The sequence below is a fragment of the Alosa alosa genome, chromosome 4 (assembly GCF_017589495.1).
Source record: "Alosa alosa isolate M-15738 ecotype Scorff River chromosome 4, AALO_Geno_1.1, whole genome shotgun sequence".
NCBI classification, from domain to species: Eukaryota; Metazoa; Chordata; class Actinopteri; order Clupeiformes; family Clupeidae; genus Alosa; species Alosa alosa.
The window spans coordinates 20987205-21011635 of NC_063192.1; the positions used below are offsets into that span (position 1 = coordinate 20987205).

Here is a 24431-nt window from a genome sequence, read left to right on the forward strand (position 1 = left end):
TGTTTCCAGAGAGTTCTGGCTAGTGGCCAGGAGCAGCTGTGTGGTGGCAGTGATGGTGGCAGATGCAGGTTACACAAGTGGACAGCGCGTTCTCTTGCTTCCCTCACACTGGAGGTATTCTAGAACGTAGCCGTCCAGCCGCCTGCTCTGATCTCTCTCTCTCTCTCTCTCTCTCTCTCTCTCTCTCTCTCTCTCTCTCTCTCTCTCTCTCTCTCTCTCTCTCTCTCTCTCTCTCCTTCTCTATCTTTCTCTCTCCTCTCTCTCTCTCTCTCTCTCTCCTCTCTCTCTCTCTCTCCTTCTCTATCTTTCTCTCTTTCTCTCCTTCTCTCCATCTCTCTCCATCTCTTTCTCTCCTATATCCTTATCCCTCTCTCTTTCTATCTCTTATCTTTCTCTCTTTCTCTCCATCTCTCCATCTCTCTCTCTCTCTCTCTCTCCATCTCTCCCTCTCTCTCGCTGGCTGGCTCCCCCTGCAGTCTGTGACACACTGGCCTAGTAATCACGCCGTGAGTGCAGTGGAGCAGCAGCGGCAGGCGTTTCGTAACGCCGCAGCACTCCGCATCAGTGCTGCAGCAGCTTGGGGCAAACAGGGAAAGAGAGATCCCCTGGAGCCTGTGTGTGTGTGTGTGTGTGTGTGTGTGTGTGTGTGTGTGTGTGTGTGTGTGGGTGTGTGTGGATTTTAACCTGGTGTCGGTGGCTGTTGCCACGTTCTCCTAATGTGGTGTTTGGGTTTAAGTTCTCTTCATCTGTGGGTGTTTATTTGGTATTACAGGCTTTTGTGCCTGTTTTCTGGCCCTGTCTGCTGGTTATTTGCTGTTTTAGTGTGTGTTTGTGTGTGTTTCCTCGCTTTCTGTGCACAATGGTTTTCTGAGTAGAGGCATGCAACAGGATTCAGGTGTAAATTGGCACATAATATAGGCACATAAACAAACAGACACTCACTCTCGCTCTTCCACATGTTTTTCTTTTGAATAACAGATTGCATTGTTTCCTCAAATCCCTACACATTTCTCTCCTCACATCTCTCTCTCTCGCTCTCTGCGTCTCCCTTCTTTCCTTTTATCGCTGAGAAACTGAGAAGTCCCTGTTCAGTCAGGGTGGCACATGATACTAAGTGAGTCAACCTCAGAGACTTGTGTACGGTGTGTATCTCTGCACATGTGCGTGTTGCTGAGAGTCGTGCCAATGTGTGTGTATGTGGGTGTGTGTGTGTGTGTGTTAGAGAGAGTGAGAGAATGTGTGTTTGTGCGCGCAAGTGAGCGACCGAGCACACACTAACTGGACGTGCTGTACCTCTAAACATGTGGGTTGTGTAACAGCCAGAGGCTCAGTTACATAAGTGTCCCTCCGTCTCCGACCCAGCCCCAGTGTGTGTGTGTGTGTGTGTGTGTGTGTGTGTGTGTGTGTGTGTGTGTGTGTGTGTGTCGGTGGGGGAACAAAATTGGTTATGGAGTAAAGTGGGTCATCCCTTTGGGGGTTGTCAGGGTGGCCCTGGATATTTGAGTTCCAGTTCTTCCTCACATACTTTTTTTCTTCAAGTTTAAACTGTTCCCCCTGTCCTCAGGTGCCTCTCTCCTTCCCCCCAAAATCTACCCCTTCAGGTTTGTAAGAATGATCTAGAAGAAAGTCCACCTCTCCACCGGTCTGCACAATAATTGATATATTCCTCTACTATAACCACATCTTAAAGACAGGGGGATATTTTTACTTTTCTCTGAGAACTCATTCATGCAAAGGGTACTTGTGTAAAATGAGCTTTCTTGAGTTTGAGTCTCTCCCCCTCTGACATTGTGTGTTAGCCTCTTGTTCTGTCATTCTGTCATTGTGAGCACTGATTTTTTTAAATCATTGCCATTTTATTTGTGTCTTAGCAGGCTATTTATGCTTTTAATAAGCAGTCTCACAGATACGTTGCACATCAAAGCTGTCATGAGAACACGTTTTTTACAATAGGCTTTATTGTCTCACATTATTGTGACTTTAGCACTTGAAACTGATACGGAAATGGTGTACTTGTTCAGCAGTTGTACAAATAGATCATTGTCATAGTTTTAATATCTGTCTGTGCAAAACCGTGTGCTGTGCTTGGTAGCTGAACATTTTTTTTTTAAGATGTATTTCACAGTGAACACACATAAACGTTATTAAACTGATGTCTTATGTGATTGTGAAGGTAGTTTTTTTAACTTAGGCTTGTGGATGTCTGGTTTCACGTCAACCAAGGTGCTTTAATGCTGTTTTTTATAACCCACCATCACCTTATGTAACACTAAGCTTTTGTTCGCTTTTCTGATGCTGGCATAGTGGTGAACAATGGGCCGGGGGATCCAAAGGGAATTGCCACCTTTTTGACTTTTCGTGAGGAGCACTTATTTAATTATCCCACTCGTGTCAAGGGAACGGGGTTGGTCTGACCTCGTGAAGTCGTGTCTCACCACATGACCGATGCACACGTTGTTTGTGTCAGGGAGGCAGAACTATCTGTGCTGAGCTCACCGTGACACAAGTCGCGAGTCTTGCCTCACCACTTGATCGATGCACGCGTTGTTTGTGTCAGGGAGGCAGAACTACCTGTGCTGAGCTCACTGTGACACAAGTGACTTTTTAATATATATTATTACATATATATGGGGGCTTTTTGTGCTTTTAATTTGACAGGATAGTGGAGAGAGTGACAGGAAGCAAGTGGGAGAGAAAGATGGGGTGGGATCAGGAAATGACCCGGGCTGGACTTGAACCCGGTTCCGGTGGGCACGTGGACCAGAATATGGTGTGGGCGCTGTAACCAGTTGCTACACAGCACCACCCCATGAGTGCCTTTTGGCATTGTGTAATGGGATATAAGACAGAAGTCTTCATCACTTAAACACCTAAACATTTTGAAATTTAGCCATCCTTATTTATCATACCTCTCTGTATGTTATTTCTTCTTGTAGTATTGCTTGACTGCAGAAGCTAAGACGGATGTTGTAAGATACAAAAAGAAGTCATGTGGCCACCCATACATGAAGAGAAACTTAAAAGAATGCCGGTTTCAGCTAACCATGTAATCAGCAGCCTTGTTACTCCACAGGTGATTTGGGTCTTGGGCGAAAGCCGATTTTAATGCAGGAACTGCCAGCTCAGCGTTCGGACATCCAGACGGACGTTCAGCTTTCACACGTACACACAGCACAATCTCCTCAGGCACATAAGTATTCCTTTGACCCCGATCCCCTCCTTTAACTAAGACTCTCTTTCTTTCTTTCTTTCTTTCTTTCTTTCTTTCTTTCTTTCTTTCTCTCTTTCTCTCTCTCTCTCTCACATTCACACTCACACACACACACACACACACACACACACACACACGTATACCCTCAGAGAGTGTGTGTTTGATGCATAGCTGCCTTTTGAGCTGGTGTCCAGCCAGCATAAATTAAGCTGGCTATGAAAGCGGTGCAGCACAGTCTTGGGTTTAAGGGTTCAGGGCTGGAACTGGAGCTGGCGCTGCCGCTGGGTTGGACAAAGATAGGCTCCACACTGACACGACATCAGGGCCCAGATACAGGAGCTGTGTGTGTGTGTGTGTGTGTGTGTTTGTGTGTGTGTGTGTGTGTGTGTGTGTGTGTGCTTAAGTACCAGTGTTTGTGCGGAGCTGACTCAGTCACTCTCGGAATGCCTCCATTTTATCTCCATTCAGCCTGATGGGGTGGGGGTGGGGGCATTAACGACCTTCTGCTCTCTAACTCGGCCCACGTGGATGCGGTCCGCATCGGCTCTCGCGCCCGCCCGCCCCTCTGAGCTGTGCTTGCTGACGGCAGCTGGGTCTGCAGATTCTGCACGCCAGTTCTGCAGAATCCGCGCCCGTGGGCCCCTGGCCAGCGTCAGTCCTCTCCCCGCGGTCACAACGTCATGGAGCCGGGTAAATGATGACGGCAAAACAGCTGGTGTCTCTGAGGCAGGAGAGGCGTGCTGCGGGCAATGACGTCATCGGTGTAAGTCACCACCGCCGAGTCACGCCGCGCTTAAAGGTCGATGTAAACATCTGGTGTAAGCGTATGTTTTTTTGCATAGGGGCACTGAGGTATCAAGTGTATTTTGAGTATCAGAGTATCAGGCTATAGACTGATGACGAGGCTTATCGGCTGTTGTGCAGCTGAGCCAGCCACCATTTCCTAAAATATTGCGAGTTATGGAATTGGATAAGTTGTGTGTGCGTGGTGCTTGTGTGTGTGTGTGTGTGTGTGTGTGTAGGAGGTACGTGCATTTGTGTGTGTGTGTGTGTGTGTATGTGTGTGTTTGTACAAACACAAATGTGCCATGAGCTGTTGTGCAGTCCTGCCCCTCTGACCTCCTCTCCTGCCCGTCTACTAAGCTCTGTGCTGCTCTGCTCACTGTGCTTACACACTCTCACCAGCTGGATGGAGAGTAAATCTGTAATCTGCTTTGTGTGTGTGTGTGTGTGTGTGTGTGTGTGTGTGTGTGTGTGTGGTAAGGAAAGGGGAACGAGAGAGAGCCATGTCACTGGTGGCAGTTTTTTTCCACATCACATTTACCAGATCTGTGGGTCAGTAGCTCACAACGAGTTTCTAACTCAGTCTAACAGAGATGGAGACGGAGAGAGACAGAGACTGAGAGAGAGAGAGAGAGAGACTGAGAGAGAGGGATAGCAATGGATCAAGAGCCTGGGAGGGAAGCCTGAGCCTGAGAGAGTGCGAGGGAAAGAGGGAGGGTGAGTGGGACAAGCAAGCAGTGGGTCAGATGTTCACTGAGTGAGGACGTGGATCTGGAGCAATCATCCTGCCCGCCCGCCCGGCTGTCCTCTAATTAGGGACAGGCTGCCATGTCGGCCGTCTCCCCAATTAGCCTGTGTCTGAGCCCTCCGCTCGACCCCAAATGTCGTCCCAGGGCTCGTTCTCCCCGTGTGCAGCCCACCGCTTCTGCCTTTGTGTAGGGCTGTGTGTGTGTGTGTGTTTGTGTGTGTTTTTTGGGGGGGGGGGGGTCATGCCACCCAGTCTCTGACATACTCAGGGGAAACTCCAAAAGGCTTACCAGTCTTTGTGTGTCATTTTTAACTTTGCTATGTTAGAGGTGCTTGAGTGCTGCTTCGTATGTGTGTAGAGTGTGTGTAGAGTGTGTGTGTGTAGAGTGTGCGCTCTGTCCAAGCTGTTGCGATTTCCAGTGAATCTCTCAAAACTATTTTGAGTGTGCAGCTGACCTATATAAGGACTACTTATACAAACATGCAAACATGCCCGCACAGAGAGGTGGAGGTGGAGAGACAGGGTTACATTGCAACAGTGAAGGTCTCACTATGATCCCCCATAGAGATCAGGGGGGGTTGAAAGTGTAGGCAAAAGGTATGAACTGATTCTCATCTAGATGTGCTCCGTGTTCCCCAGGAATGTGATCAAAGCCGAGTATAACGGGTATTAAGTGACTTGCCCACATTGGCATCAGTGCCTGCTTTATGATATCATATTGTACATGTTGTACAGGTGATTTGTTTTCATCAGGCACGTGTGTGTGTGTGTGTGTGTGTGTGTGTGTGTGTGTGTGTGTGTGTGTGTGTGTCCTTGACTGATCAGGTGCCAACTGGGACTCAAGGTTACTGTGTCCAGTGATTTTCCATCTTTCCTGATCACACCATTCTTTTTTATTGTGCGTGTGTGTATTGGGAGGTTGGGGTTGAGGGTGGTTTGGGCTTGGCAGGTACCAGACACTCACACACACACACACACACACACACACACACTCCCTGATGGCCTGCTTGTGTGTCAGCGGCAGGCTGTGACGCTGGTTTTGCTGTAAAGCACTGTTATATAAACAGCGAGTTGCACCAATATTACATAACCCCATGACTTCTCAATGCGCCCCCAACCCAACAAAACCCTCCCCACATTTCCCAGTCTACACCCCCCACCTCTCTCTCTCTCACACACACACACACACACACACACACACACACACACACACACACACACACACACACACACACACACACACACACACAATTACCCCCGCCCCCCTTGCAAACACACGCACATGCACACACTTACTGTTTTCTCTCTGTCTGGGTTTCCTATTGTAGATAAGGACTCAGCTTATGTAAATGTGACGTTAAATAAAGCATTGAGGCTTTTGTGTGCTTCGCCAAGTGTGTCGTGTGTGTTTGTGTGTGTGTGTGTGTGCGTGTGTGTGATGTGCGATGTGCACTTTCACTTGCACATTATCCTGCGCCCCAGGCTTGTGTTCAGAGGTATGTGTGTTTGTTAATCTAATTGTCTTCTCTCCCATTCAGCCTTTTGTAACAGTGGAATGGTACCACACCGCAGGTGGAATCGTCAATGAGTGTGTTCACAGAGAATGAGTGCCCATAGATCATACATTTATTTCTCGGTGTGTGTGAGTGAGAGGGAGAAAGAGAGAAAGAGAGAGAGAAAGAAAGCGAGAGTGTGTGTGTGTGTGTGAGAGAGCGAGTGAGAGAGAGAGGGAGAGAAATAAAGAGAATGTGTATTTGTGTGATGGACAGTAACAGCATCCAAAACTGGAACACTTGCATGAATAGGAATTCACCCCCTGCTATGAAGAGAACATTAAAAAAAAGAGACAAAGAGAGAAACAATAATAGAAAGTGTGTGTGAGAGAGAGAGCTGTCTCTATCTAAGAACAAATTTGATCTTTTTTCCAAATCCTCCTCCCTGTGGACAGACCTTTTTGTAGTGAACAGTCTTCATCTGTATTTCATTCCAACTGTCACATCCCTTGAGCATGTTTTTGTATAGATCCTCCTGTGTGTGTGTGTGTGTGTGTGTGTGTGTGTGTGTGTGTGTTGAACATATTTTGGAGGGAGGAGGAGTGTCTTACCCAAATCCTTGTTGTGCTCGGGGCGTTATGTAACGGTCATGTTCTCCCTCATCAGAGTGGCGTCACGCGCCTGTCACCTCCCCCTTTCATCTCCTCTCTGATTATAATTGGACGGCGTCCACGCTTTTTGTTTGATTATCGTTGCCACGGTAGTCCTGCTGCAGCAGCCTGTGTGTGTGTGTGTGTGTGTGTGTGTGTTTCTGTGTGTCTGTGTGTGTCTCTCTCTCCCTCTCTGGGTGTGTTTTCGGTGTGTGTGTGTGTGTGTTTTCTGGGTATGTGTGTCTCTTTCTTTCTTTCTCCCTCTCTTATACACACACTCACACACACATGAAACCAAACTCCCTAACCACTGCACACATGCACCACATAGACCAGACAACACAAAGCTGTGTGCGCACATGATATCAAGCATGGCACGCATGAATGCCAGCTCTAGCACACACATACAGTACACACAAAATGGACCCAGAATACAGAGGAAATAGCCAGCTCTGACTCAGACCAATCAAAACAATCAGTGACAGAGGCATAAACACATTTTATCCATTTATTTATGTCCACATGAAGAAAATGGTACAGGGACACAAATATTAGGAATGCAGTACAATACATACAGTATGCAAACCGATGGACCAGTAGCATGCACCAGAGAGAGACACACACACACACACACACACACAGAGAGAGAAAGAGACACAGAAAGAGACACAGAAAGAGAGAGAGAGAGAGTTTTGGTTTCCTGGGTCCCGGAGTGGAGGTGAATGGCGCTCTGTTCATTATGTAAGGCTCCATTGCATAACCTGGCCATCACTTGTCCCCTCTGTTAGAACGGTGAGGACTTTCTCCTGAAGGTGTGTGTGTGTGTGTGTGAAAGAAAGACAGAAAGAGAGCGAAATAGTGAAGCCGACCTATCAAACGCAGGAAACCAGTCTCCACTCGAAAAGATCAATGCCTTTGTCCGACAGCACTGCTGATGGTCCTCGAGAGACGTTACGTCATCATTAGGCTAGACATATCCAGACCTTTGGTTGCTATGCATCCCTAAATTCAACACAGCCACACAACTGACCTCTCACGTCGTCCGCACCTTTTCATAGTAGAGGCTCTCACTGCTCCCTCCACACTTAAAGGAGAAATCCAGCGATTTTTCACATAGATCTCCATTTCTTGAGGTCACAGAGTACTGTTGGTATGAGCTTGAGTTTCAGGTATAACAGGTAAAGCAGCCAGGCAGCGCTACACTCTAGTGGGCATGAACATAGGGCCTCACAGACATGCCCCCAGAGTGTAGCGCTGTAGCTGCCTGGAAGCTCTAGCTGTTGGCTGCAGCAACTCGAGCTATGAAGAACTGATATTTTAGTTTTTTTTTTTCATAGTTTTTTTCGTACCGGCAGTACTCGGTGACCTTGAGAAACGGCGATCTATGTGAAATGGACGGATTTCTCCTTCAAGGTGAATCCGTACAAGTGGTGAGGTGGAGGAGAAGAGGAAAAAGAGGGGGATAGAGGACTGTGAATGACAGAGTGGAGAGGGAGGAGAGGACTGTGAATATGGTCAGAAAGTGGGAGTGAAAGAAGAGGGGGGTGCAGCAGAAGTGTAAACGATTAAATGATGAGGTGATGGAGAGACAAGAGAGGAGAGGAGAGGAGTGGAAAGGAGAGGAGAGGACCTGAGAGATTTGTGTGAGCTAGCCCAAGTGCCCAAGTGTGCACTCATTTACAGATCGATTCGCTGGTTGCATAAGGGTCACGGCTCCGTTAGCTTCGGCCAAGAGATATTTCTGGAAAGGGAGAGGAGGAACGAGAGAAAGCACAAAGAGGAGGGGGGGCTACTTACTCCCCATCCTCACTGACTGCTCTGTGTGTGTGTGTGTGTGTGTGTGTGTGTGTGTGTGTGTGTGTGTGCTCTGAACTATGGCGCATTTCAGGAATCGTTATGTAAGTGTTCTTTAAGATGGCGGGTGTGAGGTGTGTGTGTGTGTGTGTGTGTGTGTGTGTGTGTGTGTGTGTGTGTGAGTGTTTGTCTACAACATTAACTAATCAGGGGCAAAAAACATCTAAAGTGATCCATTCTAAAGGCCCATTCACACCAATAACGATAACGATAACTATAAATAAATATCGTTCTCGTTAATATGACTGACTACGTTCACACATAAACTATAACGATAACGGCATGAAGAACGATATCGTTGGGGATCACTTTCAGAGTGATTTTCTAGCGATAAAATGCTAATAATAATCAGAACCCATCGAATTTTAGCCCTCACATTTATTAACACAATGAGAGACTTTTTTTATCGTTGTTCAGTGTGAATGCTTTTATCGTCATGGTTATAGTTATAGTTATCGTTATCGTTCTTGGTGTGAATGGGCCTTAACATCCAAATGTATTAAGCTGTGACCAAATCCCCTTCAGCCTGTAGTGTGCTGGACTATCTCCTCAGTCTGTAGTGTGCTAGACTATCTCCTCAGCCTGTAGTGTGCTAGACTACACTATCTCTTCCACTTGTTCCTGATCTCTCTGCCCTCTGTCCCTCTCTCTTGTCTTATCTCCTCTCTCTTGTGTTGTTTTGACATACCGTGGCACAGGATGTGTGCCTCTCTTGCCAGGATGTGCGACCGATTATGGGGCCAGAAAGCAGACGCTCTACGTAAAAACAAATCCCTCTTTGTACCACTGACTTTTCTGTATCTAGCACACACACACAATCTATCTATCTCCCACACATACATACACACTACTACACAACACCGTATAGCATTTCTACACTTGTATCATTGTAAACGTTGTGTGCGTGGTCACATAGACATGTCGTGGTTGTATCATTGTAAACGTTGTGTGCGTGGTCAGACATGTCGTGGTTGTAGAAGTGTGTCAGCAGGCACACAGAGGCAGACTTTTCTGCCAAACATGGCACAGCACTGTGGGTCTATATGCCTCCACAGGTCCAGTCATTAGCAGATTGAGAGGCGTTTTATGTAATTTGTTGTTAGTTGTGTGGTGTCATCAGCCCCCATGCTCCAGTCTACTGTGCCGCATTATATAAATGATTTGTCCTCCTGCCGTGACCCACTGGGCGCCCATGCATCTGAGCAGCAGAGTTCCAGCAACTGGCAGGTTTTTTTCCTGCTTTTTCCTACTCTCACTCTGTGTGTGTGTGTGTGTGTGTGTGTGTGTGTGTGTGTGTGTGTGTGTGTGTGTGTGTGTGTGTGTGTTGTCTGAGAAACCTTTTTATGGGATGACTGTATATGGGTAGGGTTCCCACAGGCGAGTAAAGAGTAGAGCGAAATAAAACTTCCCAAGAGTTACTTGATTGTGTGTGTGTGTCCGTGTCCAGATTCAGACTTGAAGTAATGTTTGTATCCACAGTAACCTTAGCAGTGTGTGTGTGTGTTTGAGAGTATGTGTTTGGGGGGCCAGAGCGAGCGAGCGATCTCTCTCTCTCTCTCTCTCTGCACGGACTGTGCCTGGGCCCGTTTCATAAGCAGCAGATATTTATGAGTGCAGCTTGCATAACTGCGATTTAGCTCAGTGCATCTTGGCCTGATCCTGTCACCGTGCTGTTATCCAGAACAAGCAGTAGCCTACCAGTGCCGCTGCTTCTCCTCCAGTGACAGACAGACAGACAGACAGACAGTGGCAGCGCGTTTGTTGCCTAACATGGAGCACTTTCTGGGCTGTTTATGTTGGAGGCCTCCTCATCTGTAGTAAGAGGGAGAATTGTTGTGCACTCGTTCTCTTCTAGATGCTTGTGTGTGTTGTTGTTTGTAATATAATTATTAAAAAGTGAGAATTTTAACCAATCAAGCCAAGCTAAAATATTAAGCTGTCTGCTTTAAGGTGAATATTTATCAAAATGTCCCCCAATTTCCCCCTTGTCCCTTTCCTCCTTTTTCTCTCTTACTCTCTCTTTCTTTACCTCCTTCTCTCTCTCTCTGTCCCTCCCTCCAGACCAGCCAAAGGGCGCTGCGTTCAGCTCAGAGAATGAAGCTCAGGGCGGCGACTCGTCGGGATGGCAGTGCACGCCGCCATCGTCCACATCCTCCTCGGGCGAGGCGCCCTCGCAGCCACCCTCGGGCCCCGCCGCCCGGCCCGCCAGCCACAGCCCCTCGGCGCTGGCCTTCAGCGGAACCAAGAAACGGAGCTCCAAGCCCGCCCACCTGAGGAGGAACATCAGGTGCGTACAGGACCCGCGTCACCGCACCCCACCCCACCCCACTGCACCGCACCCCACCCACCCTCTCTGTTTTCTCCAAACTCCATTCTCACAAATCTCCAACCTTGCAAACCTCCAAAATGCCAACTTTCCAAATCTCTTAAGACTTGCCACTTACTGCATGTCCCTTACCTTGATCAGATGTACTGATGTAAGTCAAGTAGGTGGAGCTATGAGATAGGCCTTTGGCCTAGATTAATAATGCTCAATAACAAACCATGTTGTTGACAGCATATATTTGAAAGAAAACCTCCACCACAGTTGGAAGTATTTGTTATGCAAGGTTTTAATAAAATGCCCTTGCCACAAGGACATTTTTATTAACATATGTAACATGTAACACAAATTGCATAAACAAAGGGAACCGTCATGACTCTGTTAACTCAAAACAGTGGAACCCTCTGGGGCCTGGCCTTTGGGGCAGTAGACCCCATAGCGGTTCCCTAAAGCTTAGTTCCATCAAACCAGAACCAAACCCGGCAACAGTAACTCCACTGCCTCCAGAACCAAACCCGGCAACAGTAACTCCACTGCCTCCAGAACCAAACCCGGCCACAGTAACTCCACTGCCCCCAGAACCAAACCCGGCAACAGTAACTCCACTGCCCCCAGAACCAAACCCGGCAACAGTAACTCCACTGCCCCCAGAACCAAACCCGGCAACAGTAACTCCACTGTCCCCAGGCCTCTTAGTACCCCGTCCATATAACCACAGTAAGTAATATGCAGGTCTGTAACCCTAATTTTGGTCCTCTCCATCTAACTTTACCAACCCACACCAACCTTAAGCTTAAACCCCAGTGGCTACCTCCTCCTCCTCCTCACTCTGACAGCCTAACTCTCCAACCAATTCCCCCTGTAGCAACATAGCGCAAAACTGGTCTGCTACTTAAGCCTCAGGCTCTCTAGTTTTATCCTTACTTTAAGTGTGTGTGTGTGTGTGTGTGGGAGAGAGCCTTCAGTCTGCAAACCCTTGTTACTCATTGCTTGGAAGGCCCCCTGGCAACAGTACTGCCCTGTGTGGGATTACAGGTCTCTTATATTAAAGACTAAACACACACACACAAAGTCTCAAACACACATGCACTCACACACTCTCAGAATGCTCTTATCCCCATGTGATCTGGCACGCTTCAGTCTGTCTACACATCATGAGCAGGGATGCCCCAGGCCCATTCTGACATCTCTCTCCCCCTCTCTCTCTGTCTTCTACCTTTCCATCTCTCTCCTTCTCTCTGTCTTCTACCTTTCCATATCTCTCCCTCTCTCCTCTCTGCGTGTCTGTAGGAAGCTGCTGCGGGAGCATCAGCTGGAAACAGGCACTAAGACTGCCCAGCAGGAGGAGCTAGAGAGACGGAGGCGTCTGGAACAGCAGAGGAAAGACCTCCCCTCAGGCTCACCCTCAGCCTACTCCCAAACACCAGGTAACACACACACACATACACACCAGCTAGAAAATCCTTAGAAGCAGACCCCTTACACACACACACACACACACACACACACACACACACACACACACTCTCTCCGGTGTTTGCAGAGCTTTACAGCCCTGTCTGTTTTTTGAGCTTGTCACCATTTGCTGGGCAATATAAGATCAGGCATCTTAAACTTGCATCAGACTGTCCAGACACATGCACACGTCCAGACACATGCAACACACTGTCTATCTAGCTTACTATACAGACTCTGGAAAATAGTTAAACCACCACGGACACACACACACACACACACACGCATACACACTGACACATTAAGGAATACACACAGAGGCGCTCAGGTGACCCCCTCAGGAAAGGTCACCCATCCTGCACCACAGGGGCCTAAACTTTATCACATGCTCCTGGGCCAGCACGCACACAAACACAGTCGGCCGTGTCAATAGATGCAGCCCTGGACCAGGGGGAGCACGATCCTATTACTGCAGCAGGGCCTCCCGCTGTGAGAGCAGGGGCCCCAAACACACACACACACAGATACATACACACACACACACACACACACACACACACACACACACACACACACACTTACACAAACAGGGGAGGATGGCAGAGGAACAGAGGGGAGACTGCGTGACCTGCATGCGTTAGCGCTCCTGCTGCAGGTCTGTCTGGTGATCAAAGAGCTCTCCCGCCACATGTCTACCAGTGTAGGCATAAGGCAGACTTAGACCTTAGTAGGGGTCATGCAGGGGTCGTGGCTCCCCAGGATGTGAAGGTGTTGAATGGCACACATATTCCACAGGGGATGGGGAGGTGGAGGACACATTTCTGAAACTGTCCCCTGTTCTCTCTTTCCCTTATTCTCTCTCTCTCTCTCTCTCTCTCTCTCTCTCTCTCTCTCTCTCTCTCTCTCTCTCTCTCTCTCTCTCTCTCTCTTTCTTCCCCCCTCTTCGCTTCCTCTTCTCCAGGGGACGAGTCCCTGAGTGCATCTGCTCAGGTGTCTAAACAAGAGCTAATCTGTCTAGACACCAGCACCAGCAGCCTAGACGCCTGTGAGGACGATGGCAAGGCGTCACCGCTCTCAACGCTCACAGCTAAAGAAGGTAAGTCTGTGTTACCCACATCATACACACACACACACACACAGGCACAGCAAAATCCCTGCTCGCGTCACCCATAAAGATAAGACATGCTCCCTAAATGGAGTGCTTATCTGCGGCTTAGGGTGCGAGTTTGATATTTCGGGGAGGATATTTTTAAGTGTGTTTGGGTGTCATCCTTTTGGCCGGTCAGACAGACAGCCACACATTCCCATGAGACTAAGATCCTCAGTGCTAATGTCAGTAATGCCAGTCATGTTTCACAGTCCACAATTAATCACTCGCGCACAGACACACACAGACACACACAGACACACACAGACACACACAGACACACACAGACACACACACAGACACACACACACACACACACAGACACACACACACACACAGACACACACACACAGACATTTGGAGTGCTGGGGAGGCAGTGAAAGTAGAAACTGGATTTGGATTGAACTTGAGGAACAGAACACTATGTAAATCCTTCCTGGGTACAGCTTGTGCTGTCCCCCAAGTAACAACACTACACAAATATACACACACACACACCACACACACACACACACACACACACACACACACACACACACACACACACACACACACACACACACACACACATGGTTAAGGCCAAGTTTAAATAGTTCCTGAATTCTGTGGACTTTTTTCAACACACAAACACACCCACACACACACACACACACACACACACACACACACACACACACACACACACACACACACACACACACACACATATATTTGTGGGAATTCATTAAAATGTCTTTTAGTGTGTATTTGTGTGTGATGTGTGTCGCGATGTCTATCTTGTGTCTTGATTACTGCATGCAAAAGACAGAAAGAAAGGGTTCACAGAAGTAAGACAGTGCACTGGAGACAAGAAGTAGGTCTTTGGGGCAGAGGTGTGGCTAACGCTGGTTCGGTGCCAGCTCGCAGTCATGACTTTTTTGCTGGCTTATATAACCCTTTCTCTCACAGTGCAATCCAGCTTGTGTAACCGCCCATTCAGAGAGTTATATAACACACACACACACACACACACACACACACACACACACACACACACATCACCACGTGTAGTACATACACATTCACTGTTTCATCTGTCAGCCCTACCCCCATTTCATATGTACCATGTTAAACACATACTTTCACACTTGTGTAATTTTACATCACAATTATAAAATAGACCTTGTGCCCTGGTTATGCATGTAATAGATTGGTTTTATAACCTGCCTTGTGTAACGGAAAGTTTTGAAATGCAATTTTGCCCCAACGTGCACTACTCAGTATTTAGGCCATATACGGGATCTGTTTCCAGGTAAAGCACAATTCAGAGCTTAAGGTTAGGTCATCCATTAACTGAGCAGCATTTACCCGTTAAGAGTGCAGTGTGTTGTATAATGATATGTATGGGGGAGTCTGCCTTATAAAAGGGTTCAAAGTCTTTTTGTCTTTTTGTCTTTTTGTGCGCCTTTTGAAAGTTGCCCCCCCCCCCATATTTAAAGGGATAAATCAAAAGCCTTGTCAGTGTAGTTTCTCATCTGTGCTCAGACAGACAGGGCTCTCCAAACACCAGCAGGTGGTTCTGAGCCCAGTGGAGGTCTAATCATCCGTCTCGTAACAATATTGTAATGGTGGTCAAGGCATGAAAAGCCCGCTGATGAAGCTTAAGCTTCTCAGTTGTGCTTGACCTTGGTGATGGATGATGCTTAAATGATGAAAAGGATGAGATATTCACTGTGTGTGTGTGTGTGTGTGTGTGTGTGTGTGTGTGTGTGTGTGTGTGTGTGTGTGTGTGTGTCTGTGTGCGCGTGTGTGTTCGTTCAGATGTGATTGAGCTGAGTTCCAGTGAAGATGACTCCCTGCACACCAGCAGACGAGCAATTAATGAGGACGAAGAAGAGGAGGAAGAGGCGGGCCCTGGCACTGAGGAGAGCTGCGGCGCGCACGCCAACGACAACCTTAACCAACCAGACGCTCAGGGGCGTGTCCTGGTTAACGTCAATCACCCAGCCGATGAGAGTGACATCTACCTCTCCCCCCAGCTGGCCAGGGTGGTCAAGCCCCACCAGGTAACCAGCACACCTGTGTGTTACTGGGCTTGAGACTGACATTTTAGTCTTTCAGGCCTCAATAAGTGTAGTGCGCCTATCAATAAATTCACAATGATATCCATGTCAATAAAAGAGTAATATCTCTACACTTTACAAAACTCAATTTGTCTTTGTTTTTTCTCCTCCCTCTTCTTTCTTCTGCTTTCTTGTCTACTCTCACATCCTCTCTTCCAACTCTCCCTCTCACACCCTCCTCTCTCTCTTTCCCTCTCCCTCCCTCCCTCCCTCCCTCTTTCTCTGTCTCTGTCTGGCTGTATGTCTGTATAGATCGGTGGGATCAGATTTCTGTATGACAATCTGGTGGAGTCGGTGGAGCGCTTCAAGAGCAGCAGTGGCTTCGGCTGCATCCTGGCCCACAGCATGGGCCTGGGCAAAACCCTTCAGGTCATCTCCTTCATCGACATCCTACTGCGCCATACTGAAGCTCACACCGTCCTCGCCATAGTCCCTGTGAGTGTGTGTGTGTGTGTGTGCATAACGATGTGTGTGTGTGTATGTATGCGTAAGGATGTGTGTGTATGTGCATATTGTGTGTGTGTGTGTGTGTGTGTGTGTGTGTGTGTGTGTGTGTGTGTGTGTGTGTGCATAAGGATGTGTGTGTGTTTATATTTGTGTTTTGTTGTACACACTGCATCCAGATTGATCTATGGACTGACTTCATTTCCTTCATTTCCTTTCCTTGTTTCTGTCCTGGTTTCTCTCTCTTTCTCTCCCCCTCCCTCTTCTGTCGTTTCTGTCCTTTTTTCTTTCTTTCCAAATGTTCTCTCCTCCTCGTTCTCTTCCTCCTCTGTCTCTCCCTCTTTCTCTCTCTCTCTCACTCTACCCTTCCTGTTGTTGCATCCTGCAGGTGAACACGCTTCAGAACTGGCTGTCGGAGTTCAACCTTTGGGTCCCGCCCGCTGAAGCCCTGCCTCCCAACACTGACCCCGCCCACGCTATGCCACGTTCCTTCAAGGTCCACATCCTCAACGACGAGCACAAGTAAGCCACCGCACCATCACCTCTGGCAACACTCAAGGGAGTGGGGCTACTGTCCGCAGGTCTCATAAAGATCCGTCCTTAATGTTCCGGAAGCGCTCATCACTCATGTTCTGGTCGGGCTCCACATCTCCTACTAGAGTTTTGGTCATGTGGACAGTTTGAATGTGGATCTAATGTCCTGCACACAGATTGCAAAAGCTGTGTAGGCCCTGCGCACATTTGCTATCTAGTAGAGTGCTAAGTACGGACCACACAACCCGCTCCTGCAACCTAAACTTTCTTCCACCAAGTTCAGGTTAATTGCATATGTACATTGGTTCATTTGAAACATGTTCCCAGTTATTGCCTTAAAACAAACTCAAGCTGTCATTATATTGAAGACAATTTTCTAACTGTTTCTGAGGAGCAATCAGTACATTACAGTCAGATGGCTGCCAAACAGACGGCAGCACATGAGGTCCCCCCCTCCTTAGCTCGCGCAGTTTGGCGGAGAGTCCCGCTCCTGCCCTGTGAGCGTCTGTGCTCGGGCAGAAGGGCTCTCGCCGGCCTGATGAATGTTTGATGACTCACTCTTCACAGTTTCAGCGCCTGGGCGTGTACAGAGCGCTCACAGCCCACTCACAGCTGCTCCTCTGCACTCCACACTCTGTGTTCTCTCTCTTTTTCTCTTTTTCTCTCTCTCTCTCTCATTCTCACTCTTCCTTTTTCACTTTCTCCATCTTTCTCTCTTTCCCAGCCCCCTCCACTCACATATGCCACAACACATTTGTGAAAGTGCTCTCCTTTAGGTTTATACAAGTGGGGACAGAGCTCAGTAGTTCTCCTTATGACCTGCCTGCCTGTCTGTCTATCTTCCTTCCTGTGTTTTCTTCATCCATTTATCGGCCTCTCTCATTGTTGTGCGTGGTTAAATTAAAGCGTTAACGTCAGTTCTGGCCAGGCCATGGTAGTCAAGAAGCTTGCCGCCCTCCCCTTCATCTCATTCATTCCTAATTGATCCAGGTGCATCCCCTCAGCCGATTATCTTTCTTCCCTAGCGATTGGCCACACAGCTTCGACACGCCTTTTAAATTCTACCCACTTCCTCTCAACCGTATACTGCTCGGTTTCTGCTCCACCTTGTCGGTGTATGATGTGGCATGTTCTCTTGTCCGTCACTTGGCTCTGTTCATGGGGAATATTTATCTCTCCCTGTCCTGCTGGGGTGAGAATTCCCTAAACTGCTGCTGCCCCCTGACTTAATGCTTTTCCATGGTGCTCATGGAAATAGGGGGGTTCCTCCGAACAGAGCTATACCGCCAAATGTAATTCATAATTTACAATAAAGAAATTTCACTCAGAATCTTCTCTTGTGTTCCTTGACTAAAATGGTTCTGACAGAACTGAGCAGAAGTGAACAGACAGACACTGACCCAAGCGTACATGACACAGAAAGGCTGAGATTCTAAAGCCACGTGTGTCCTCGTTTTGAGATCACTACAGTCACGTGTGTTTATGGCGTTGGCATAAACGGATGTTTTTTTCTCTCTCCCACTAATCAGAACCACGGCGGCCCGTGCCAAGGTGGTGGAGGACTGGCACAGGGATGGCGGTGTGCTGCTAATGGGCTACGAAATGTACCGGCTGCTGTCGCTCAAGAAGAGCTTCGTGGCTGGCCGCAAGAAGAAAGCCAAGAAGCCCACCGGGCCGGTCGTCATTGACCTGGACGAGGAGGACCGCCAGCAGGACCTGCTGAAAGGTTGGTCCTGCTGCCAATCAATCTCCTCCGCAGCCAATCACAGCTGATGGCCCATTGGATAGCATCTTAATTCCGTTCCTATCTTTTTAAACCCAACTGTGGGAATATATTTGGTAATCATGTAAATATTTAGGCTGTAAAAAATAGTCTGCTATCTTTAATATGCATCTGTCAAATTGCAGTGCCTTAAAACAAACACATGGATGGTCTATATGATCACAATCTGGATGGTCTATATGATCTGTTATCAGACCTTACTACTTATGGCTGCTGGCTACTGCTAATGCATCTGTCTAAGTGTGGTACTATGAATGACTGTTTGACTGACCCTTTCCCAGGCATTGAGAAGGCTCTGTCTTGGCCTGGACCTGACGTGGTGATTTGCGACGAGGGGCACCGCATCAAGAACTGCCACGCAAGCACGTCGCAGGCGCTCAAGGGCATCCGCACGCGGCGTCGCGCGGTTCTGACGGGCTACCCGCTGCAGAACAACCTGATCGAGTACTGGTGCATGGTGGACTTTGTGCGGCCCGACTTCCTGGGCACACGGCAGGAGTTCAGCAACATGTTCGAGCGGCCCATTCTGAACGGGCAGTGCGTGGACAGCACACCCGAGGATCTACGGCTCATGCGCTACCGTAGCCACGTGCTGCACAGCCTGCTGGAGGGCTTCGTGCAGAGGTAGGGAGAGAGGCAGAGAAAGATTCACACGCATGCACGCATACATACATTAGTGATATGTATTGTTGTCGAGTCGAGCCTTCCTAAACGGCCGTCTGTGTTGAATGTGTGTTTCCCAGGCGGGGTCACGACGTGCTGCGCTCCCAGCTGCCTCCGAAGCAGGAGCATGTCATCCTGGTGCGCCTGTCCCCCCTGCAGAGGGCGCTCTACACCGAGTTCATGAACCGCTTCCAAGAGGCCGGCAACAGCGGCTGGCTCAGCCTCAACCCCCTCAAGGCCTTCTGCGTCTGCTGCAAGGTGTGTGTGTGTGTGTGTGTGTGTGTGTGTGTGTGTGTGTGTGTCTGTCTGTTTGTCTGTCTGTCTGTTGGTCGTAGAGATTTCCTCAAATTAAGTTTAATTCAGAGAGAGACAGACAGAGAGAGATGGAGAGAGAATGATTGTGTGTGTGTGACTTAAAAGTATCTAAGTCACTCAATGAGGAAAACTGAGAAAGTTGAAAGCCCATTATTATTTTTAAGTGAATCTACCGGTACTAACTTGTCTGATGCTCAACGTGCCATCTGTTGTACTTTCAGATCTGGAACCATCCAGATGTCCTCTATGAGGCGTTACAGAAGGAAAACCTGGCCAATGAGCAGGACTTGGACCTGGACGACATCCCCACCAACCAGAACCGTTGCCCTGCCCCCAACCAGAAGAGCAAGCAGGCAGAGATGACCAGCAGTGAGGGAGGGCTCAGCCTCTCCGCCCTGCAAGAGAGGGCCAACCAGGTCCTCTCCTACGAATGGGTGAGCCCCCTCTCACTTGCTTTACGTCATGTTTTACATGGTCATACACTTTGTAAGCATACTGTCTGATTAGACGATGGCCTATTCATTTGTTCAGTTTGTGGGTCATGCAAGTGTGGCTACCATTGATGAATTAGTGCCTTTAAACATGTACCTTTGTCAGGCAAAGGACATCATGGCTGATTACAAGACTGGGCTTTTGGAGAACTCTGCCAAGATGGTGCTGCTGTTCCATCTTATTGATGAGAGTGTTAGGAATGGCGACAAAATCCTGGTCTTCAGGTATGGAAATACTCATCTGTATACACACACACACACACACACACACACACACACACTCACAAACACAATACACAAAACAAGCACGCCCAAATGCACACACACAGACACAGACACACATATTGACAAACACACCACACAAACACACATAAACTTACTCACTCACTCACTCACTCTCTCATACATTGACACAAAGACACACACACAAAGGCGCGCACACACACTCACACAATTCATATGCAAAATACAAGATTTAATTTAGATACAAATGCTTAATCATAACGAAATATGAATCTCATGACATTACTTGCCTTATCTAACTCTCACTTCCCTCATCTTTCATTCTTTTCTTTGCAGTCAAAGCCTGTCCACTCTATCAGTTATCGAGGAGTTTTTGGCCAAGAGAATGATGCCTGAAACCAGGGCATCCAGTCTGAAACAGAACTGGGTTCGCAACGTCAACTACTACCGTAAGTGGTCTGGTTCTACCGTTAGTGGTCCTATAGTGACCACTGTTGTCATGGAGTCTTTATCCAGACCCATAGCTACCTAGTTCAAAGCGCTCCAAGAGCTGTTGTTATTTTGGGGTCAGAGCAAGCAGTAGTATATATCGCCATCTAGTGGCTGTCTTTTGTCATTGAACTGCTTTGGGGTTGTATAAGGTTGCGTCCTTGTGGTGACGCTGCATTGCAGTTTTCTTTGTCTGTCTTAAAGGGCTCATGTATTGATGTGTCATAGAGTAACTTCCCCATGTCGAGTCTGTGTATGAAGTGTAAAGTTACTTGCCATGCCTATGTAGCTGTCTATCTGACACCAAGCATGTGGCTCAGCAGGATTGGATGGAAGCACGTCTGCCTCTGAAAGGGAGAGACTCATAAACCAGTTCAACGATCCAGCAAACACCTCAACCTTGGTCTTTCTGCTATCCACCAGGTAACACATACACCCACTCACACACGCACAGACATACTGACCCATTTACACCATGACCACACACAGATCAACATTTCTGCCGTCGTTTTTTAGGGCTGGCTGCCTCGGGGTGAACTTGATCGGTGCGAACCGTGTGGTGGTGTTCGACGCCTCCTGGAACCCTTGCCACGACGCACAGGCGGTGTGTCGGGTGTATCGCTACGGGCAACGGAAGCCCTGTCACATCTACCGGCTGGTGTGTGACTTCACCCTGGAGAAGAAGATCTACGACAGGCAGATCTCCAAACAGGGCATGTCAGGTAAAAACAACACTGAGTCCTAATGGGAGAAAGGAATAACAGACAGACAGACAGACTGCTGTATGGAGCACACAGGGGCACAATTCATCGGTACTGCCTGCACACTGAGTGCAGACCATTAAAAAGATGAGCCTCAGTCACGCTTTCCTGGTTAGCTCAGTGGGCAGCACCTCACACACACATACACACACACACACACACACACACACACACACACACACACAAGCCTCTCTCTCTCTTGCTGAGAGTACTTCAGAGAGTGGAGCCCACTTCACCCCAGAGGGTGAGATGGAGAGTGTGTGAGGGAGAGCGCCACGCACTGAGAGTGGTCAGGGGGCAGACTAACTGACTGAGTGCCACAGACAAACAGCTGATGCGCAGTAGAATAGGATGGGTGTGCAGTAGAATAGGATAGGTGTGCAGTAGAATAGGATGGGTGTGCACTCAGCTGGAGGGGACAGAGGGGAGTCACGTTAATCAGATCATGGATAGAGTTGGTACTTGGTCCCCATTTAATACAGCTTTTAATACAGTTAGTGGGCATGAGGTGTGTGTTTGTGTGTGTGTGTGTGTGTGTGTGTGAGAGAGAGTATGTGTATGTTGGTTAACCCTGGACGTCTCCGTTTAGACCGCGTGGTGGACGACCTGAACCCCGTCCTGACGTTCACTCGGCGGGAGGTGGAGTCCCTGCTGCACTTTGTGGAGGAGGAACCGGAGCCGGACGAGTCAGCCAGGTTGCTGCAGTCGCAGCAGGACATGGAGCTGGTCATCAAACAGGCCTGCCAACGCTACCCCCACCTCATCACCAAGGTGACCACACACAACAACAACAACGACTAGCAACTAGCACACACACAGGCACTGTGATAATAACTGCCAAGCAGGCTCTGCGATTAATTAAGAGAGACAGATTTTCAATTGATGGCCCCTGATGTTATAATTAATGATCACTTAGTTCACATTTGAACCAATTCAGGAATTATAATTATAATTATTTATTATAATTAGAGTTATTTTCATTAAATTGTAATTAAAAGCTGGTATTTTTTATTAGTAGCACAAAGGCACAAAGTGAAGGATTGATATAAATCCACTCAGAGGGAGGATGTCAACCAATTAGCCATTATTCTCATTTTTCCCTCTTCTTCTCCTTCATCGTTTCCAGCAACCTTTCCATCACGAGTCTCTGCTGATAGACCGTCGTGATCTCAAACTGTCCAAGGCGGAGAAGAAAGCTGCTAAGAAGGGCTACGAGGTGGAGAAGCGGGCATCTGTGCCCTATACGCGCCCCTCCTATGCCCACTACTACCCTGCCAGTGACCAGAGCCTCACCAACATCCCAGCCTTTAGCCAGCGCAACTGGTGAGTTATTTTAATCTGAAGGCAGACACGACTCCAGACTCACTCACAGCTGCTGAAATATACAGCAGACTCACAGAGATGTTTTAGATAGATAGATAGATAGATGTTAGATGATAGATGATGGTGGTAATTGTTGTTACAGATTGTTACTCAATCCAGTTAAGGAGAACAGAAAGAAAATCAAAACAAAAAAATAAATAAATTGTTCAGATGATCAATTTTCTAGTGTTAAGGAGTCTGATTGCTGAGCGGACTTGCTACTTGACCTACTTAAAACTGAACCTTAAGAGCCTTAACTTCCAGTGTTTCTCTTAAGAGCCTTAACGTTCAGTGTTTCTCTGTGTGGTTCTTGTCCTTTGTATTCTTAAATTGTGCTCTTCTTGACCAGGCGACCTCCACCAAGGCAGGAGGAGAAGCCGATGGCCAGTGTCCGGCCCGTCCAGTCGACTCCGATTCCAATGGCGCCACGGCAGGCGTCCCAGGGAACAGGCCCTGCCTCCTCCGCTTCTGCAAGCTCCAACTCGGCTCTGAGCTTCAACCTCAACAATCTGCAGAAAGCTGGCGTGTTTGTCCAGAAGATCGTCACCACCACAGGTAGATGCACAGGCATTTAAACATGTACCACTGCAGCAACAACCATGTCAGAGATTGGACGATTGGGAGTGGGTCTGGAAAATGTTCACTGACTTAAGACTTCCTGCAGGGGCATATCTAGCAGTGAAATGAAACTTAAATTGGTACATTAAATTCTTACAAAATCGTGTCAAAAGTGTAGCAATCGTGTAAATGAAGGTTTTAAATGCAGTTGCGTACTCAATTTCAAATACACGTCCGTGCCGGATTAGCGATTGTATTTGCGTGCCCGTGTTTTAGGGACATTGGCTTCAATGGCCTCGTGGCCAAACGGACCTGCAGCACAAATGTCAAATTTGCCGAAAGGTCGTATGAGTATTCCCAGGCTACACAACTGTGGCATAAAAAGATGTAGTGAAATATTCAAATGCAGGACATTGGTTAATACTAATCAGGCCAAACCTAGAAGTTGAACTGGTGGATGTATTGTACTTGAATAAGCATAGGCGTGCTTGTCCCCTCTATATTAAAAGTAACATCTTTGGGATGTTTTGTTCAGATGGTAACGCTACTCTTTCTACACAGACATTGTCATTCCGGGTACCAACAGCACTAAAGACGTCCAGACCCGGATACCTGCGGGAGAGAGCATCCATGTCATCAGAGGAACTAAAGGTAAGCAGCATCACTCACAAAACTCAATTCACTTCAAACAACAGATCAACTTCAAGCAAGAAAAGGACTTGTCTCCAAAGGATAATGTTTTGACTTTTGTTTGTGTGTGTGTGTGTGTGTGTGTGTGTGTGTGTTTGTGCGTAACGTAGGGACCTACATCAGGACCTGTGATGGAAGAATCTTTGCAGTCCGAGCAGCTGGAAAGCCTAAACAGGAAGGCTCAGCCACTGATAAAGGTAGTGACCAACAAACCATCTATTCCTCTCTCTCTGCATCCTTGTTTCAGTTCAGACCGTTTATTGCTGAATTGGATGTGATCAAAAATCCACAAGTACATCTCCAGAACTGGATTCATGCCTGAGACTGTAGTA

The 24431-nt window shown here is 47.9% G+C and overlaps 1 protein-coding gene across 3 annotated transcripts in view; it reads left to right on the forward strand.

The window, feature by feature from the left end:
* LOC125293986 (helicase ARIP4-like) overlaps positions 1-24431 on the forward strand; it is a 56679-nt gene that overhangs the window by 28431 nt on the left and 3817 nt on the right. For all 3 annotated transcript variants that reach the window (XM_048242266.1, XM_048242268.1, XM_048242267.1), the window contains 19 exons: positions 10801-11026; positions 12353-12489; positions 13479-13613; positions 15465-15709; positions 16019-16201; positions 16599-16732; positions 18274-18470; positions 18809-19151; positions 19271-19448; positions 19727-19939; positions 20103-20221; positions 20576-20688; positions 21052-21151; positions 21245-21450; positions 22079-22260; positions 22616-22812; positions 23201-23406; positions 23971-24060; positions 24210-24296. In XM_048242266.1, the coding sequence (XP_048098223.1) occupies positions 10801-11026; positions 12353-12489; positions 13479-13613; positions 15465-15709; positions 16019-16201; positions 16599-16732; positions 18274-18470; positions 18809-19151; positions 19271-19448; positions 19727-19939; positions 20103-20221; positions 20576-20688; positions 21052-21151; positions 21245-21450; positions 22079-22260; positions 22616-22812; positions 23201-23406; positions 23971-24060; positions 24210-24296 (3291 nt within the window). The remainder of the gene's footprint in view (positions 1-10800; positions 11027-12352; positions 12490-13478; positions 13614-15464; positions 15710-16018; positions 16202-16598; positions 16733-18273; positions 18471-18808; positions 19152-19270; positions 19449-19726; positions 19940-20102; positions 20222-20575; positions 20689-21051; positions 21152-21244; positions 21451-22078; positions 22261-22615; positions 22813-23200; positions 23407-23970; positions 24061-24209; positions 24297-24431) is intronic.